The sequence below is a fragment of the Gamsiella multidivaricata genome (assembly GCF_025024155.1).
Source record: "Gamsiella multidivaricata strain RSA 2152 chromosome Unknown BC939scaffold_21, whole genome shotgun sequence".
Taxonomy (NCBI): Eukaryota; Fungi; Mortierellomycota; class Mortierellomycetes; order Mortierellales; family Mortierellaceae; genus Gamsiella; species Gamsiella multidivaricata.
In genome coordinates this window covers 144,466-163,515 of record NW_026251729.1, presented here as the reverse complement: position 1 = coordinate 163,515, position 19,050 = coordinate 144,466, and the positions used below count along the sequence as shown (strand labels likewise).

The following is a 19,050-nucleotide window of genomic DNA, read 5'->3' as shown; positions in this document are numbered from 1 at the left end:
GTATCGTGCCATCCTTTTCTTCTACAGGGGCATCACTCCACTCCCACGACCTTATTGTATTTTATGACAGACCGCAATAAATAACGCAGTTATTGTCTTTAATCAAACGCTTTGCTCCTTTTTGGGCGTCCTCTTTGATTTGCTAAAATCGACATGCTGGTGGTGATGGTGTTTGCTGGCGCTTCTATGATGACCGTCCTGTACGGTACCAGCACGACGTCTGCCAGATGTAGATGGTGCTCCCTCTCCATCCCTGCCAGAGGTGGAGCCCTGAGTGCGACCTTGCTTGGAATGGCTACGTCCATGAACATGGCCTTGACTTCCATGATGATGACTCTCGCCGCTCTGGTTGTTCGCGAGTTGATTTAATGGATCCAAAGATCCAACAGTGTCGGCCTGGATACCTGGGCTGGTACTGCTCAGCACACCAGGGACTGGTGGCATGGGCGGAAAGAACGAGCTGAGCGAGGCAGACTTGTGATGGCCGGATCGATTCCGTCCATGGCGATGTCGCTCCCTGGGTTTCTTCTCGCTTCCTTCCGTCCACGTGGAGCCTTGACTGATCTCCGGAACCGGTGTTTGTCCGCGGACGAAATCCTGCATCGACAAGTCAACAAAGTCGTATTTGAGGTCCTCCGTGAGCGGTGGTGGTTGGTTCGCAGCAGCAGCCAGAGACATTTCCACCGAGGGAAACGGACGAAAGCTGGGCAGATCCACAGAGTGCATTGAAGCATGTGTATAGTGAGCAAGGCTTGGAAAGAGAAATCCCCTTCGGATGGCCTCGGCTTCGTCGTCACGCTCCTGCTTGCCAGATCCACCGTCCATTTGGTCAATTTCACCAACTCTGCTGTCTCCATTCATGAGTCTGAGAAGACTACTCTGACGATCTTGATCCTGATCTCTATCGAAACTGTTATCGGTGACGTTCAGGGACGAGGAAGATCCAAAGGGTAGGAATTTTTCTGAAACGGTGTGGTTCGACCGAATAGGGTAGCTTGATTCCCATGGATTCACAAACGTTGGAATCGTCTCCACTGTTGGATCCTGTAACATACTCGTCGTCAGTGCGAGCGGCTCCTGAGTCGTATGCCCTAGCAACGGTGAACTGGCGGAAGTGAACAATGCTGAGGCTGGTGGTGCCAAGGAGGACGAGCTGTAGAGTGGCGAGGAAAACGATGTGTCTGATCCATTAGTGCCTTGAGGTGAGTTCGAAGGATGTAGACTGGTTTGACGTGGATAAACAATAGTCGAATCAGACGCCGCAAACATCCTCGCTCTCCCTGACAACAGCGACTCTGTCAAGTTGTTCTCCGTAGATCCTCTTCTGCTACTGCTGACGCTATGACTGCCACCAAAATAATCCGCTGGAGCTTGGCATTCGGACTCCAGCAGAGGTGTCATTGGAGCCGCTATTGACGATGATCTCGTCCGTGCCGACCAGTCATCGACACCCAATGTCCTATTGCTAAGATGCTGATTGAAAGGCATGATCCTTGGCGTCCTTGGGGATGACTCAAAGAATGAGGATGGCGGTAGTATTGGTCCAAGGCTAAGCTTCTTTTGATTTCTGGCAAGGTCAGTTTGGATACCGGGCTTCGAGAACGATCTTGATCCATGCTTTCCTTGCTCCTGGTCACTTTCGATTGAAATATCTAGACCAGATTGAAAAGGCGAATACCAAATGGAAGACTGGCCACGTGTATCGTCGTTCTTTGAGTTGGAGTTGCTGTTATTTAAAAGAATGGAGGGTTCCATGGATGATGAGCTTTCGGATGAGACTAAAGAGTTGGTATGGCTGGTCGAGAGTGTCATCTGGCTGAGTGATGATGAGGGATGGCTCCTCGTCGCAGGTACCGACGACTGAAGTATGCTCCAGGGAGATGTAAGGGGAAGCTGTGCAGACTGAGAACGCTTGTGAGATGGCTTCAAACGCACTATGGGGCTAGTCGAGTTGAGAGCGTGTATCGGATGCACAAACGCATTGTCCGGCAGAGACGGCAATAACGTTTCATTGTTTTTGATTGTATCCTTGATCCTCTTCTTGTCTATGTCCATGTCCATGTCCATGTCCACGTCCTTCTCTTTCTCTTTATCTTTGTCACTATGTTTGATCTTGTCTTTATCCTGCTCCTTATTCTTGTCCCTAGTTGCAGCAATATTTGCCCTTGTTGGCATATGCGCTTTTTCAGAAGTACTGACAGAGGGCTGAGAATGAGCTTGTTCCTTGAAAGAGGTCTTTTTCTGTGTAGTAGCGATATCTAGATAATGATCATCAGACATAGCTCCAGATGGTGAGGCTTTTGTGGCTTCAACTCTGGACGGCGATGTAATAGTTGGTTCGTTGGGTGGATTCGAGTTGGAAGAAGTGAGCTCCTGGTCCCGGTTTGGAGGTACTGTGGGCTACAGTTGTCATAACACAAACAAAATCCATTAGCTATGCAGTTCTATGATCGTTATGATAAAAAATTGTTTAAGCACTCTTCCTCTACCTTGACTAGCGACTCGGACGAGTTGGCTGCAGAGTTCATCTTTGGACCTTTAGCCCTCCGCCGACGCCTCCGGTCCGTCGAAATGAAATCGCCATCGTCATCCGCAGTCTCATATACGGCATTGTGTGCTGCTCCAGATATGAGCGAGGTGCTGTCATTCCGGTTTGCTGATCCGTCTGCCGTCGTCTTTGGTCCTATATGCGAGTCCCTCTCAGAGAATAAGTTGGATTTTGCTGAGATGGCAGCATTACTAGCTGGCATTTGGCTACGCGAGACGGGATTCGATGTTGCTCTTGAAAGAGGACAGTCCCGCTGCAGCGTGTCTTCTGTTGTCCCTTTTGATTTCCGCGACTTTGTCTTAGACCTCGCTTTAGATTCTGATCCAGATCCTGCTGAAAAAGCATCCGTGTCTACAGCGCTCGAAGCGCCGGCCTTTCTTGAGTATCCATGTAATGAGCTGGTGTTTCCCCTTGTGTTTGAAGAGGATCGATAAGAATCCGCTGAGAGTTGTGGCGCTGGAGTGGATGGGGTCTTCCTGCGATGACGAGATTGAGCAGACCGACTCTGTCCCGACCGTCCGCGGGAGCGGGTGATCTTCCAGGGGAATATCCGCACAACAAACCCCCAGAGCAGACATGGGTAGGTCAAGATCCATGAATACAGGTTTTCAGGGCTCCAGAATGACCGGGGCCGTTGTCGATTCCCCATCAGTGCGGACCAGATCTATATTGAAGAGAGACAACTGAGTCAGCCATGGAAGCCTAGGGCTGCGGAAAACATATCAAACTGTAGCGCCATCTCTTAGTGACCCCCTTCTCTCCTTTCCTCCTTTTCTACAGCAGCCCATCGGAGATAGCTATACCAACAGGTCTGCAGGAGTCGATTATGAGTATGCCCCCCTGTGCTGCCACTGCTGCTACTGCATCTGCTGCTGCTGCTGCTGCACGAGCGTCATTTTTGTCCTGCTAATGCATGATGGTGTCTTTAGTTTGAGAGCAATTTATTTATTCACCATCGGCATGTCCATGTCCATGTCCAATGTATACATCCATGCCCCGCCCCGTCTGAGTCTTATCCTCGGACTCTGCTGTAGAATTGCACCTTGATTCATGGTTGTTTTGTGTCCGGATAACTTAAGACAAAGAATAGTCTTGATAAACTTCGATACCTTTTAATTCATCGTCCCTCTCCCCAAGTTTTTTTTTTTTTTTTTTTTTTTTTTTTTGCACATGAAAAAGGAGCATACGGCACCGATGCGGACATGAGTACATCGTGTAAACCATATAACCAGCCAGTCCATTAGCAGTCGGTGTTCCTGGGACCATCCTTCTCCTTTTTTATCGAAGAGTCCCTGAGATCAGCACACAATTAAGAGACTTTGTGCACGCCCTTTTGCTGCTGTTGAATCCCAGACAACGCAGACACCATAAACACCAGTCTTATTTTCCCATGAGTCCTTTTCTCCTTCTCCCTCGCCTCCATCGTATACACAGGCATGCTTACCTTTTGTACTTTTCTGCCCACAAGATAAAAGCCACTCAGGAAGAGGATGCCAAAGATACTACGAAGAGTCCATTGAATAGTTCCGACATAGATAGCCTCCTGTCCATCATGGAATAACGGCTCTAGAAAGTAACATTCGTCGCTGCGACGAGCGCAGGCGCTGTACGAGGACAGGACGAGGGCAAGAAATTCGAGTGTGGTCGTTACAATTCGGAGCAGAGTCGGCCAGAGCGCATTGAGGATGGAGCAGACGAGGATGATTTGCGCTGGCATAACAAAGTCCTTGAACGCAGATCGTACGCCGATGCTCGAGCTATTCTGGCCGCTACTGTGTGCTGACCCATGGACTGGACCATGGTGATGATGAGTGTGGTGATGGTGGTCTACTGTGCGTCGATAAGGTCTAGTGAAGAAGCGCGGTGGGGGGTTTGCTGGCGGAGTCCCTGGTAGGCGAGGAGGTAGAGGCGAAGACGGTATCGGTAGAGACGAGGATGAGAGTGTGCGAGAGGGGTTTACACTGCCAGAACCTGCAATTGTGCTGGTACTACTGTTGCTTGGGATCTTTGCGCCGGTGGTGCTGGGGTTGGTGGTGAGGGAGGACGAGGGCAAGGACGAGGAGGAAGTAGGATCGAGTTCAGTGTGGTCCTTCGTCAGTGAGACATTGTGCGATTGACGATCGTAGGCTGCGCCGTCAGCAGCTAGGAGATCTCGGTCGAGGTCAAGCGGTAGAGTGTGTGGGAGATGAGCATGGGCCGGCTTGGCCTGATCCTGAGGCTCCATGCCTCGATCTGTTGAAGGATCAGTTTATAGAGAAAAGTGTGTGTTTGGCAGGACAAGGTGTGGGGTAAGGATGTGTAAGATGGCAAAGAGGGGCAAAGGGATCTCTTACAGACACACACAAGGTGGAAGAAGAGACGGATGTATATGAGTCAGCGAAGGTGGTATGAGGGAGACGATTAATTGAAAAGAGCGGTATGTTTATATGATGTCAGGAAGATTGGCGAAGGCGAAAGTGGAGGTGGAGGTGGAGGTGGAGGAAGACCAGACGGGGAAGAAGAAAAGGAAAAAAGACTTTTTGCAGGGAAGAAGGGGAGACAATGGCATGCATGCAACAAACAGTAGGCTAAAATACATTTATTTTTTTTGAACAACACAACTATCGCAGTCTGTTGTCTAAATGTCAATTGTATCCATTCTTTTGTGTTCGCAAATGTGAATAGACCCTTCTTTCACTAGAGCATACCGGTGCTCTTGTTCCAGAAGTTTACCTGCATTACTACCGCCTCTCATACACAATTGTTCTCTCTTTTCGTTGGTCGGCCCTCTCATCGTTGCTTAGTTGATATCTCTTACCGCCTACATGGGCAATTAAAATTGTCTTTTTTTGTACATGCTGCTTGTTCAATTTAAGTCGCCCTTTTGAGCTCTCTTGTACACGTGATATCTAGCCGCTTTCACTCCAACTTTTTTTGTGTGTGTTTTTGGTTTCGCGTTGAGCAGCCAACGGGTTTTCTTCACTTACACACAGCCCGAGGCGTTCGCAGACGCACCTGTCGCTCGACAAGAGGCCATGGATGAGGACCAGGATGAGCCGATGATCGATGTCACGGTCTTCAAATCCATCAAAAAAAAGGTCCGATCTTCCTACGATTTACCCCACCGGAAATTGTACAATGTCCAGGTTCTCGACCATGCCACCAGCACCATTCCCCAAGTCCTAGACACTCTCAGACTCTCAGGTCCATTTAAAGTCAGGGGTTGCGTTCAAGTCAGCGACACTATCTATGCCAAAGGTAACAAAACCCGCCTCCTTGCATGGCTGCAAGGCAAAGCTTTTTTGTAAATGTCATGGGTGGCTAATACATGGATATGTTATTCATGCTGTTGTTGATGACGCTAGACCGCAAAAAGACCACTTCGAACAAGGCAATGGTTCATGTCAAGGCAGAGTCAGTAGTGGAGTGGGCACACGAGTTCAATCCCACTAATCCAATGCGCCCAGTCTTTTGGGTCATGTCAGAAAAGGTCTGCTGGTATCAGATTCAGGTAAGGAGCTCATGCTGTGTTGTCTGCGCCAATTGCTGTCTGTAGATGATGCCAAAGTCAATTGAACTTACTCATTTGTCCGGATCTATTGGGATTATCTGTAGAGTGTCCACGAATCGTACAAGTGCTATTTCGAACCTCTGGTCGATGTTTGCTGTTATTTGGGTTGGTGAAATTGACTCAAACCCCGAGAAGAAGGCAGCTGTTTTATCACGAACATATCAATAGTATACCAGGTTTTTAATTAATACCTCATCAAAACGATGTTGACATGGTGCTAGATGCTATCATTCACGCAGTCTTCAAGCTTGACATCAAGGACGACCTGGCTGCGCTAGTACCCAAGGTACTTTAGATTATGGCTATTTAAACCGATAATATTGGGGTAAATCTAACCCTCTTGTTTCATTGTGCAGGTTGCAGAGATTCTTGATCAGTCCGAATCCAACGTGAAGCAAAAATTGAGCGAGTATCGGGACCGTATGATCGATCTCTGTGCCTCGGACACAGAACTGGAGAAGCGTGCATTTTACAGACAGTGGATTGAAGAGAAGGCCGCAGCAACCTGGAATGGAAGCCTAAAGGTTATCAGGGATACAAACCCCATCATAGCGATGCCATTGCAGATCCCTGCTGATCCCCCGCTCTCAAACAGCCATAACACCGCGGCATGGGAACAGAGAGAACTGGCCTCACTCGACTCTCCAACCGTGGCTGCTCTTCCAAAGAACTATGACATTGGGTGCTATGTGGACCACGAGGAGCCCGTAGTGGTAAGTGTGGAGGGATTGTGCGGCTTTGACCGTGATTATGTGCACCACAGGACTCCGGGTCTATTGTTCCAGTACTTTTATTGTCAAGGCACCTTCTTAACCTTCTTTCCCTTTGCTGTGGACCCATGCAGGACACTTTTCAGGAACCATACGAACGGCTGCCAGCTCCATGCGCCAGCGATGTCTGTCCAAATCATCCTGTGGACCTGCCCATGGAAGAGACTCTGAGCAAAGAGCTTGAAACGCTTGTTTGGGCCACCGTATGTGGAGTCTCTCGATTTGAATGCAGAACTCAATCCAATCACCGCTTTTCTAATGCTTTTTTTTTTTTTTTTTTTTTTTTTTTTTAAACTGTTGTATTGAGCAGTACTTCCAAGGTGGCTCTGGATGGTCCGAAGCAGATGTTTTCGACTGCCCACTCCCAGAATGTCTGGTCACTGTTTGCAACTCATTATGCAGCTCGACGCAGGAATTCATTGGAGAAGTCAAGCAACATCTGATCCAGCACGACCTTGCATCAATTGAGGACGAGGCAAGCTACCATCTAGTCTTTTGGTTGGCTCTGTGGTTATTAGCGTCATTGGTATTATGCTCTTTCTTAACTACTGCGTATTGATCCATATACACAACAGGCACTAGTCATGGATTATTTAGCCCAAAAGCGACAGGCGAATGCGCCCAGACCAAGCAGTAGTAAGTTCATCTTAACGCCAGCTTTATTGTTCGTAAATTCGCAGATATTGTATGGTTGATGTTACTCACGTCTTCGAGCAACTGTTTCTCTTATAGGTACTCGTCCGACTCTCAACATTCAACTTTACTGGACATTAAAGGCTGGAGAGCTGCAACCCTCACCCCAACGCGCACCACAAAACGTGAATATACCCAAGAACAAGAGACTGATTCGAAGAGTACCACAGAAACTGGAATCGCAGCCAGGTACGTAGCGTCTTTTTTGCGCGTGTTTCATTGCACATCGTTTTTGCCTCATGTTGTCGAACTGGTATTACATATTAGGAGACAGTGATGCCTTTATTGACATATTTTTTTCGTATTTATTGTAGAAATAGCCTCCACGTCTACTAGCCATAGAACCAGATCCTCCCGCCGCAATGCCCCAGCACTTGCTACACGAGCCGTGCCAGACCCGCCAATGCAGCGAACTCAGAACAGACGCACCACCGCCACCACCACCGCCAGCATTACCAGCACCACTAGCATACATATGGAGTATTTGAGACGACCAACGAAGGAGGATACGCGTTCATCATCGATCAGGGCGCCTGAGAACGCTGATGCATTGGAGGAAGAGGACTCTGTTGAAGTACTCGAAAGTGGTCGTGTTTCACTGAAACTTGATCCACCACCGAAACAGGAAGTGCACGACACTGGACGCGTGCTGTTGCAATTCGAACATGCACAATGGGGTCCCGTGAAAGACTCGCGGAAGAGGGAGACGGGTCCGCTATATGGTAGCTTTAGCCACGAGAGCGGGAACAATATGCAGACTCAAAGACCTAATCCAAACAAGAGATTTCGTAGTCGTCGTTCTAGGCGCGTCATTGACTCAAAGAGCCCACCGTCACGTAGAACATCTCAAGAGCGTGACAGTTCAAGCGAAACGAATGAAGACGAGTCCGGAAGTGAAAGCCAGTCTGAGAGTTCCAGCGGAACCGAAAGCGAAAACTGGACTGGAAGTGCTCGGACCCACAGACCAAACGCACCGCGTCATAATGTGAATAGGCTGGAAGGCCGTGGTCGGAATAATATGAGAGGGGCAAGTGAGGCTGTGAGTCGGGATAGAGGGAGAGGACGGGAGATGCAGCGTAGGGGTACAAGGAGTACAGGAAGCAGCGACGAAAGTTTTCATACGGCGTCTGAGGATGAGCACAGAGGCACTGAGAGCGTCACGGACAGTCGAAGCCGAAGCCGTAGTCGAAGTGAAACCCAGAGCCAGAGCCAGAGCCAGAGCAGCAGTGGCAGAAGCAGCAGAAGCAGCCCAAGCAGGCGCAGTCGGAGCCACAGTCGTCGAGAGAGCAGTTCCGACAGCAGTTCGAGTGAGCGTGGGTACCGGGTATATCATGATCGACCGAGGCTGGTTCTGCCCGAGCAGTCAAGGGGCTATCTACGGTGCCAGTTCTGCAGCCGACTGATGTTTAACCCAGCACGACATAACTGCCGGGCGATCGACCGAGAAGAACCATCAATAGCACGATAGCATGAGCCCTTGCATAAACTGTCTTTTACTCGAATAAAGAAGAGCTATCAATGTTAACATGTCCTTTGCGAGGAGGGAACGATACAAAAGTGCCTGTGGGATGGAAAATGGGTGTTGAAGACGTGGCATATGCTGATTCTGTCCTGGGCCAGCAAATCTTTTAAAGGTTATTTACAATGCGTGCTCATTTATCGGTGGTCGCTCTCTTACTTCACTTTACATCCTCCTTCGTTTCAAATTTCATTCCTCTTTTACATTCATCCCATCGACACATTTTTTTTGTTCATTCGGACAACCAGCATATACCAGGACAACAAAGATATACCAAAGATAAAGGACACCGAGGGAATACGGTTGCAAGCACGGGGTATCATCAACAGTCGGACAAAGCAAATAGCGAACAGGAACAAGGGACAGAAGAATAGAACCATGACGGCGATGCCTCCACAGAGCTCAATTGCCAACTCGGCGCCGCTCAGCATTCTCGCCTACTGTTCATCCAGTATTCTCATGACTGTAACCAACAAGATGGTGCTCTCCCAGTTCGACTTTAATATGAACTTCTTGCTGCTCGCTATCCAGGCAAGTTAGTCCAGCCAGCCCCAGTCAACATGTTGTTTCTGGGTTCATTTGAGCTGGATTCAATCGAATTGGAATCATGCTGAAAGTGCTGTCTTTATTGAAATAGGCAGTGGCTGCAATCTTCCTGCTCTTGGTATTCAAGAGATTGAATCTGATTACATTTCGCCGACTGGACATTAACGAGGCCAAGAAGTGGTTCCCGATCTCTCTTGCCCTTGTGGCCATGATTTACACCGGAAGCAAGAGGTACATTATGCATACATTATTACTCCGTGCGATCGTTATCGCACTCTTGTTGGATTTTGATATTTCGCGATCAAACATCCGATATCGACATGCCCGACATCTCCTTACTCGATCATGCATGGTTCTCACACGATGCTTTTATCGATTTTTTTTTTCTGTTCCACAACAATCAGTTTACAGTTCCTGAGCATCCCGGTGTACACGATCTTCAAGAACTTGACCATTATCTTCATAGCGTACGGTGAAGTGCTCTGGTTCGGGAGCAAGGTCACCCCCCTAATGCTCTTGAGCTTTGCCTTTATGGTGAGTGGACTTTGGCCCAACTATGCGTTATGCCCATGTGGAGCAAAATGAAATTTGCAACAGACAACAGCCCAAATTCAGCCTCCAGTACTCTTACCACCAATACGCCATCTCTTTTCTTTTTTTTTTGCAATAATAGGTACTCTCCTCGGTGATTGCAGGATGGTCAGATATCAGCTCTTTTGTACCTAAGGACCCCGCGGAACTGGTTCAGATCAACCCAGGATATTTCTGGATGGCACTCAACTGTCTTTCATCTGCAGGATATGTGCTCTACATGCGTAAGAGGATCAAGCACTTCAACTTCAAGGACTTCGATACGGTCTACTACAACAATTTGCTGAGTCTGCCCGTCATGTTGATACTCAGCTTTTGTCTCGAAGGCTGGACATCAGGTGCGATTGAAAGGACTTTGTAAGTTCCTGTGTTTTCATGGCCTACAGAAATAAGAGCGGGAAGGAAGGAGCGGAAGGCAATGACTGATATTCTTTATCCTAAATTCTGCTGATGTGAACGATCTAGTACTCCGGATGTTCGATCTGCACTCATTATCTCCATGCTACTCTCGGGCGTCTCCTCCTTCTTGATCTCCTACGGCAGCGCTTGGTGCGTCCGCTGCACTTCATCAACGACCTACTCCATGGTCGGCGCACTCAACAAGCTGCCCGTTGCGGCCAGCGGCATCCTGTTCCTTGGCGACCCCGCGACCTTTGGTAATGTCTTTGGCATCTTTTTTGGCTTTGTTGCAGGATTGCTGTACAGCTACAGCAAGACGGATCAGGCACAGCGCAACTTTGCCCTTGCGAACGGATCGTCGCTTTCGACAGCAACAAAGCCAGAGATCCCAGATACAGTAACGGCCTCGGGCGGTGGCGATGCAGTGATCGAGCTGAGCACACCGGCGTCGCATCCCTCAAAGTCGACGGGTCTCCCTCTTTATAAGAGCAATCCTGATGGTAAAATGGCGGATTAGGAGGGCATTTTTCGCACTTGGTCCATCTGTATATAGATTCAATATTATAGCTTCGTTGTTCATCCACATATACGACATATACGGTACAATTCCACCAAAAAAAAAAAAAAAAAAAAAAAAAAACTTTCAGATGCACTTCAACGACCTTTATTCTTGGCTCGCGTCCTCTACAACTCGTTTCCGACTGTAACCCAATAATCCCGAAGGTTGTTTTTACGCCCAAAGATTTCAAGGTACCGGCCATTGGGAATTAGCTCCTCAATGAGCTCGTAGAGCTCCTCGGGCTTCTGACTCTGTCCACGACGCTCCGAGAAAATTACATCCGACCCGATGGAGTGCCTGCATCCAGGCGGATCTTCGCCCTGCAGCAGATCAGCCGCGGAGAAGAAAAAAAAAGAGTTATTCTCTATCGAATTTTGTAGCATTCGATCGATATGTGACGAGCTCATTAAGCAAGTTCGTACCTTCTTTCCGACAAGACATGTCTCTTTGGCGTGTTGAAGATAGTATCCGTGGCCCTTAGCCATCCTCCGATTCACTGTCTGTTTTACCCATGTAATATCGTCCACGTAACTATTTGCCGATGAAGAAGAAGAAATTGAGAAGGATCGGTAGCGAGCGTCAGTGGGATACCTCGATCCAAAAGATACGGCCCGAACGACAAGTCCTGTTTCTTTCGGGCTGATGAGTAGCTGGCGTACCTATATCCCCATCTCCGCATTAGATCAAAAGCTTTGGCGTATTTGTTGTTGATGACCCAGATGAAGATGAATCCGTTCGAGCTCAACTTTGGTACCGGTAACTCCTCAATGCAGATGTCTGGGAGCTGCTGGTATGCAATAGCGACCTATGAAAGAACAAAGAGACAGAAGAAGGAACGACCCTCGTCAGTTCACGCAATGGGACCCATGCGCTCATGCACAGCTTGAGTATTAGTATTATTTTTCCCAGAGCAAAGGATAGCTTACTCCTCGAGTAGGTGCGTGGGTAGCCAGCTGCCATGGTGGATCCATCAAGATTACGTCGAACTGGCACTCTGCAGCAAGACTCTATTAGAACCCGAAAAAAAGAAAGAAGGGCACTCTTTTAACATCCAAGTTCTCCTGCCCTAGTCGGACAAAAAAAAAAAAAAAAGTTTCTCCTTTTCCCCTTTTCCCCTTTTCCCCTGAACTCACATCCCAATCGTAAGTCATGACATTCGCCTTGATGGGCACACACCATTCCGGCGCCTCGAATTCCTCCAAGTCATCCGTCTCATCCTCATTGCCCTCATTGTCCTCTCCTCCAGCCTGTGCTTTCGTCTCGTCCTCGTCATGACTGGGCGCCTTTTCTAGCTGTTCAATATCCCGTGTGAGTTGCTCCAGTGTCGCGATGAGCTCTTTCTCGCGGGCGAGTAGTCTAATGAGTCGACCGCTGGCGGAGAGTGCCGCAAGGGCGGCGGGGGAGAGAGGCCCGCTGCCGTTGCCGTTGCCGTTGCCGTTAGGACCACCGTTTCCACTTCCGCTTCCGCCAGCGCCGGTTGAGGAGGAATGCCCAGACTCGGAGTCGTTGCCGCTATCGGTCATGACCACTTCATCGAACAGCGACATGTTGGCAAGGTGTCTGAATGCGTGTGTGTGGGAGGGAGACTGAATGGGGAAAGTAAAGAGTCTACAGAATGTGTGTGCCTTTGTTTTTTGTTTTTGTTTTTTTCCCCTTTCCTAGACACGCGACGGTGGCGCAAAAAATTCATTCAAAACGCGGTCGCGTCAACAATTTCTGCTGAAATGAAATGGATGCATCCTGCATTGACCAGCTTGGATAAATTAGATCAACGTTTATTTGTTTTTTCGTCATAATATATTATTATACAAAAAGGGTTACATGGAGGACATAAGGATGGTCGGAAAAAAAATTAGTTTGGAAGGTATCAAAAGTGAACGATTTCAAAGCGATCTCCTCAGAAGACGCCATAGGATCGCAAGAGATTGTACACGCGGATCAAAATGCTCTGGTTCGCTATCATATTGTATCCTTGATTCTTGAAAACGGGCTCCATGAACAACGACGCCGTCGACAGATTGAAGGCCCAGGTCAACGCAATCAGGATCATCGGCGGAACAGTGATCTTCTGTCCCACAGTGTTGTTCAACGCCTTCGAGACAATGGTGCCTGCACCCTGGAGCAAGAAGAACGCTGTCATATAGCCCGGTCGGCCATGCCACATGGCCACCATCATGTACTCGTGCATCAAGCCGGACATCAGGAACACACCCATCACCGGCAGAACCATCTCGGCCGCCTTGGCCAGCTTGCGGTTCGAAACCTTAGGTGTCACGTACTTGCTGAGGATATGGTGGACGGGCTTGAAACCAAGGTCGACCCAGATGTACTTAAACAGATGGTGCCATTGGCGCCAGAACTCGGCGCTCGAGGTTGCGAATCCGGGGAAGTAGTGACGAACCATCGTCCATTCGGTGTCGCGGATCAGGTCTCCAGTCACGGTGGCCCAGATGATCATGATGGTATAGTTGGCGAGTGAGATGTCAAAGATCACCATAGAGCCCACGGCGGTGTTGAAGAGCAGCCTGGGGATCAGTGAGAAGGACTCGATCTGCTCAAAGGTCAGGAAGCTAACCCCAAAGGGGATAATGTCCATGAGCACGGCGTAGAAGAGCCATCGGGGGAGGTACACGCTCCAATGTTGTGGGTTAGGATCTGTAAGGGGCATGTAGCTCTGTTTGGCGGGCTTTCCTTTTGTGGAGCTGCTGCTAGAGCTTCTACTGCTAGATGCTGTTGGTGCAGACTCTTGGTCGTTATTTTTGGATGCATGGTTGAGCAGCTCATTTGACTCGGCCTTAGTGTCGCCGTTATTCCTGTTGGCGGGTCCTACAGGTCCTGATGACCGCTGCTGCTCCAGTTCGCGACGAAGCCTTGATTGCTGCTGCTCGAGTTCATAACGCTGGATCTGATTCTTACTCATGGGGACCTTGCGGAAAGGCTGCCAGACCTCTGTCCACCAATCCTCGAGGTTCATGGTCGGCTCCTTGCCTGTTCTCCAGGGCCGGACGTAGTACAAGTCAATCATACGCATGAGCACACATCCACAGGCTGCGACATGGATCAGCTGTAGTGCGGGCGAGTTGGTGGCTGTGAAGATGAGCGGGGCCAGGAGGAGACCGAGAGTAAGGGGTGCGGCTATCCATCGTTTCTGATGGAGCGTAAAGGGCAGGAGCAGGAGGATGTAGAGGCTGCCACCAAAGAGGAAGAAGATGGTGAAATAAAGCGAGTCCGGTAGGGGTATCTGGGAGGTATTCTTTTGGGCGAGAACGCAAGGCGTTACTGGGAGGGAAGGAGGGAGGGAGTTGAAGAAGGAGTTGTCGGTCAGCTTGTGGAGCGTCGACAGCAGATGTGTCGTGGATGCGGTGAGCGCCTCCATGGAAAATATGAGATGAAGAGGGTGTTGTTGAAGGCGGGCGATTGTCTGGGGATGAAGATCGAAAAGTGAAGAAAAAAGACCGGGCTGATCTGGCTCCCTTTTATAGTCCCTTTTGGCACCATATGCGATGATGAAATGTGATCCAAACAGGGAAGAAAGCGCACAATCGGGATTGTCAATGCACTTTCCAAATCTGATCCACTCAATCTGCCTCCTCATATGAATATGAAACCATCCATTCCCGCACAACCCGGACACATATTGACCCTCGGTCCCCCCTCGCCCATGAGAACCCAAGGCCGACTTTCGCACATGCACACGAACACGAACACGAGCAAGAACACAGACAGGGCCGAATCTGTTTTTGTCATTGTTTGTCCGTGTCCAATTGCTGTCTCAGGGTTTGTCCGCATAGCGCACAGCCAGCAATGCTCATCCTTAGTTCTCTAGCACAATCAAGTTCATTACGCTCAACATACCATATCCCGAGAATAAAATGACGTGTATTGTTTGCACAAGGCCTACGCTTGTATATTTCTGCCCTCATAACTGGCTGCTACAGTAGTCAGAGGTATGCGAATCGCACGGGTATACAGATGCTAAGACCAGATCATGTCATTGTCTACCAGCCGATACGTGTGTGTGGACATGGCTTGGCATTAGGAGGAGAACATCGTCATGATTTGGCTTCGAAAATACCTTATGGACCTCAGAGTTCAGACATGTGGTGTGGAGCGAGCCGAAATTCATAATAAAGACAGGGAGCTCAGCCGCAGTGGGAACAGCCGAGAAGCCAAGAAAACCATAATCCACATTCTGCTCATTTGCAAACCAGCTGCTCACCTCCACGCGCTACTAAGCATTGGAATCCCGATTAAATCTGGACATGAGTCTGGGAAAAAAGGTCTCGTCTTCTTTTTCAGCCTCAAGGTCCTGTACCGCAATGATAACAAGTTTACATCGCCTTACTTTAGCAAACATTCGATCAACGGTTGGATTTCATTTTTTGTTGACAGTTGAACACAGATATTCCACCGTGAGAACGCCGCACGCACGGTCATGATGTCTATTTTGGTTTTTATGGAATAACAGCTTCTATGTTCTATGCTGCTTTGCCATAGATCCACCAGAGGACGCTCCTTTCATTCAGCGGGAGCCACATGGAATGTCGCTTATATGGCTCCATGAAAAAGGGCAATGTGAACGTATGGAAAACCGCCATCATCAAGAGCCCCAGTCCATGCAGTCCCCACCGAGCGGTAGAACTACCATTGTTGTATATGTACCGAATCTTCCTCCCGAACCATGTTCTCTCCACTGCCTTGGTCGCTACCACAGCTACGCCCTGGAGTATAAAATAAAACAGTTGGCTCCAAACGGATTCGCGCCACGCTGCATACACCGTATACGCATGCAATATTCCCGAGAGCGTAAAGACAGCCAATACAGGCAAAACCTCTTGAGCGGCCTTGGAAACGACAGTACCGACGCATTCAGGGCCAAGATGTTGCTTGCAGAAACGCTTCACAGGTAGGAACCCCAGATCCACCCAGAGGTACCGAAACAGGGTTTGCCAATGGATCCAGAGCTCGGCAGGCGTGAGGGCAAAACACGGTAACTTGTTCGCCAACATGCCCCATTCCGCGAGATCAACAGGTCGACGAGTGGCTAGGGAGTAGATCAGGGCAAAGGTGGCGCAGATCCAGAGAATATGGGACATGATGAACGTGACTATGGCGATCATACAGAACACATACTCTGGAATGGGCATCACTTCCAGTTCCTCGGAGGTGTAATGGGACATGATGAAGATATCGATGTCGAGGACAATGTTGTACAGAAGACTCTGGAGGAGGAGATCTTGCCAGCGAAGAAAGCGGGAAGCAGGTGCAGATTTCTGTTTGGTGGAAAACCGTCGCAGTGGTGCCCACATCTCGACCTTGAACCGTTGCTTATCCCAGATCAGGAACGTCTCGAATTCACGCTGCTGCTGTATGATGGAGTGTTGGTTTGAATCTAGATCCTTTTTCGACCTCGCGACCTCATCTAAGCAGTATCGACTGCGAACTCCGGTCCAGGGCTGGACATAGTAAAGATCGAACATTCTTGTGGCAACTGCAATCGCGGTGACACTCATAGCCATGTGGACGATCTGGAGTGGAGTAGTGAAAAACAGGGGCAGGAGCACCATTGTGGTCAGGAGAGGGAGGGCCAGAATCTGCTTTCCCCGTGTGCGTGGGTAGGGTGATATCAATAGCGCGTACAGGGAAATGAGACAGAAGCTGAACACAAGCAAGAATAGACCATTGGGGATGGTCTTGGGAGGAGGGAAGAGTGGGTTCGTGGACTTTGAGGTCAGGAGCGCGAAGAACTCAGTTTCAGAGACCCATTTCCAGGTCCAGTCCGAGGTAGACACCGAGAGAGGAACAGACGTAGCAGCAGCATCTTGGGCCTGGTTGGAAGAGAGCTGCGAGAGTAACGAGGACAGGAGGAAGGTCGCCATTAGAGCGAGTTTAGAGTGTGATCCAATTGAGGCCTGTGCGAAGTCGTCGTTGTGTATTTGCAAAAAAGTTTAAAAGTGTTCAAGATAACAAGAGCGAGGGGTGTGGTCGTGATGTTGTCTGCCAGGCGAGCATGGACCCGGCCCTGTTGATCCGGATGAGAGGAGATGAAGCAGAGGACGAAGAGGATGGATGATGAAGGACTTGTGCCAGGGCTATTTTCTGTTGTCTTTTCGCCCTCCCTGCCCCTTCGCCCCCGTCAAGCAAACAATAGCAGCAACGAAAAATGCGTTCAGGGTACAAGTCATGTGATGATGCAGATGAGGAAGAGTTCCCACAGTTCCCCCTCTTTTTTTTTGCGCAGCGAGATGAAAGATGCTCCACAGCGCCTCGGTGTTATCGGGCCAATCGATGTGGATGCCCTTATCCGCCCACTGCAAGCTGTGTTTTGGATTCATCATGAGGCACAATCTTTGTACACAAAAGCGAACAGGCTGTCCCGTCGTCAAAACCTTCTCGGATGCTGGGTAAAAACTACCTGGACATGATCGTCATCAGACGTACACTATCTAACGCCCCATATTTTTTTTCTCACTCTCTTTTTTTTCTCTCCTCATACCCATCACTCATCATTCACCAACTCGACCCTCTGCTCATTCATTTTCAGGACTTGCCAGCCATGACCTCCAATGACTCCCAGTTCCCTATCCGTTGCCGCGGTCTGTTGTTCGACATGGTATGTTTTTGTCCGAAGTCCTGGCCAAGTATCGAAATCTTATCCCGTTCTGACCGATAGATCGACCCGCAACATCTGTATATAGGATGGTACTCTCATTGACACAACCGTCATTGTAGAGCGTCATTGGAAGGTCTGGTGCGACAATCACAACGTCGACTTTGACACCTTGATCGCTACTTCACACGGCCGCCCGTCTTTTGAAGTCATGAAGCAATGGGCCCCTGCGCACCTTCAAGATGAATACCAGACTCCTGCATACCTCAGCAAACTGGAGGAAAATGTTTTGAAAGACATAGATGGCATGATTCTCATCCCTGGAGCTATCGAGCTGCTTCAATCCCTCCCAAAAACACATTGGGCTGTTGTCACCAGTGCTGGTCTAGAGATGGCACAGGAACGTTTCATTCAGACCGGGCTTGCCACGCCCCCCATCATGGTCACTGCCACCCATGTCACCCAAGGAAAGCCTCATCCGGAGGGTTACATGTCCGCGGCCAAGCAATTAGGTTTGGAGCCCAAGGACTGTGTGGTGTTTGAGGATGCACCTGCGGGCATCAGGGCAGGCGTTGCTGCTGGAGCAAAGGCCGTGATCGGTATGAACACAGGGACGATGCCACTGGAGCACTTGATCGAAGCGGGCGCCAGCCCGATTGTCAAGAGCTTTAACGACCTGAATATTAAGGTTCTAGATGATGGGTGGATCGAGATCACGAAGAGGGAGGCTTAAGAGCCGTGATAAGTAGTGCCAGTGTATCCTTTCGCAACAACTGATATTAGAGTGGGTCAATAAAGCAAGATATTATTTGCGCAACGATAGCGCTGAAGAGAAGCGTAGAAGAGTGGTATCGATGAGACATAAAGCAGCTATTGAAGTGGCAGCAAGTTCGCGGAAACTGTGCAAAAGAGAATACCCTATGCTTCTACTTCAAATTATACTGTGGAAGCATGTATTTTTGGACATGTCAATTTCAACCAAAGAAAGTAGAAACGGCCTTTCCTCCGGCCCACTCCGCCATCACCTCCTCCCTTTTTCTGGTCCTTCATTACTCAGCACCATTCGTTCGAATACGTTAGGAAAGATAGGATCCCAAATACCCCAAACGTCATTACGCAGTAAAATCCTAAGAGGCTCTGGTCTTTGCCACATTGCACCTCCAATAGTCCCGCCCTTTTTCTTGATCCAGATCCAAGGATTCCATCTGCTCAGATTCTTTCGAATAAAATGCGCCTCCACCTGTAGGACCAAGATGCATCAGGTC

General features: G+C 49.1%; 8 protein-coding genes across 8 annotated transcripts; 3 read left to right on the top strand and 5 right to left on the bottom strand.

Annotated features, from left to right (window-relative positions):
* Positions 1–102: 102 nt before the first annotated feature.
* Positions 103–2,528, bottom strand: BC939DRAFT_475731 (uncharacterized protein; the record flags this gene model as incomplete). Its single annotated transcript, XM_051558527.1, has 2 exons — positions 103–2,400; positions 2,490–2,528. The coding sequence occupies 2 exons, from the start codon at positions 2,526–2,528 to the stop codon at positions 103–105; spliced, it is 2,337 nt and encodes a 778-aa protein (XP_051413804.1).
* Positions 2,529–3,733: 1,205 nt separating this feature from the next.
* Positions 3,734–5,499, bottom strand: BC939DRAFT_446661 (uncharacterized protein). The gene is made up of 2 exons (XM_051554995.1): positions 5,213–5,499; positions 3,734–3,982 (listed from the first exon to the last, which is right to left on the bottom strand). The coding sequence occupies exons 1-2, from the start codon at positions 5,319–5,321 to the stop codon at positions 3,858–3,860; spliced, it is 234 nt and encodes a 77-aa protein (XP_051413803.1). The 5' UTR covers positions 5,322–5,499; the 3' UTR covers positions 3,734–3,857.
* BC939DRAFT_446659 (uncharacterized protein) lies at positions 5,492–9,141 on the top strand. Its single transcript, XM_051554994.1, has 10 exons — positions 5,492–5,785; positions 5,893–6,038; positions 6,143–6,203; positions 6,320–6,384; positions 6,455–6,811; positions 6,943–7,071; positions 7,179–7,343; positions 7,444–7,504; positions 7,601–7,750; positions 7,876–9,141. Exons 1-10 carry the CDS (start codon positions 5,563–5,565, stop codon positions 9,027–9,029), a joined length of 2,511 nt encoding a protein of 836 aa, XP_051413802.1. The 5' UTR covers positions 5,492–5,562; the 3' UTR covers positions 9,030–9,141.
* A 91-nt stretch (positions 9,142–9,232) lies between these two features.
* BC939DRAFT_486616 (uncharacterized protein) lies at positions 9,233–11,239 on the top strand. Its single transcript, XM_051559331.1, has 5 exons — positions 9,233–9,611; positions 9,718–9,857; positions 10,031–10,160; positions 10,300–10,574; positions 10,683–11,239. The coding sequence occupies exons 1-5, from the start codon at positions 9,459–9,461 to the stop codon at positions 11,131–11,133; spliced, it is 1,149 nt and encodes a 382-aa protein (XP_051413801.1). The 5' UTR covers positions 9,233–9,458; the 3' UTR covers positions 11,134–11,239.
* A 24-nt stretch (positions 11,240–11,263) lies between these two features.
* BC939DRAFT_112093 (MT-A70-domain-containing protein) lies at positions 11,264–12,897 on the bottom strand. The gene is made up of 5 exons (XM_051549926.1): positions 12,309–12,897; positions 12,102–12,182; positions 11,835–11,980; positions 11,598–11,706; positions 11,264–11,495 (listed from the first exon to the last, which is right to left on the bottom strand). Exons 1-5 carry the CDS (start codon positions 12,720–12,722, stop codon positions 11,301–11,303), a joined length of 945 nt encoding a protein of 314 aa, XP_051413800.1. The 5' UTR covers positions 12,723–12,897; the 3' UTR covers positions 11,264–11,300.
* BC939DRAFT_446655 (uncharacterized protein) lies at positions 12,791–14,605 on the bottom strand. Its single transcript, XM_051554993.1, has one exon. It carries the CDS (start codon positions 14,549–14,551, stop codon positions 13,073–13,075), a length of 1,479 nt encoding a protein of 492 aa, XP_051413799.1. The 5' UTR covers positions 14,552–14,605; the 3' UTR covers positions 12,791–13,072.
* An 868-nt stretch (positions 14,606–15,473) lies between these two features.
* BC939DRAFT_446654 (uncharacterized protein) lies at positions 15,474–17,349 on the bottom strand. Its single transcript, XM_051554992.1, has one exon. It carries the CDS (start codon positions 17,052–17,054, stop codon positions 15,654–15,656), a length of 1,401 nt encoding a protein of 466 aa, XP_051413798.1. The 5' UTR covers positions 17,055–17,349; the 3' UTR covers positions 15,474–15,653.
* A 38-nt stretch (positions 17,350–17,387) lies between these two features.
* On the top strand, positions 17,388–18,679 carry BC939DRAFT_446653 (HAD-like domain-containing protein). Its single transcript, XM_051554991.1, has 2 exons — positions 17,388–17,788; positions 17,874–18,679. The coding sequence occupies exons 1-2, from the start codon at positions 17,573–17,575 to the stop codon at positions 18,516–18,518; spliced, it is 861 nt and encodes a 286-aa protein (XP_051413797.1). The 5' UTR covers positions 17,388–17,572; the 3' UTR covers positions 18,519–18,679.
* Positions 18,680–19,050: the final 371 nt, after the last annotated feature.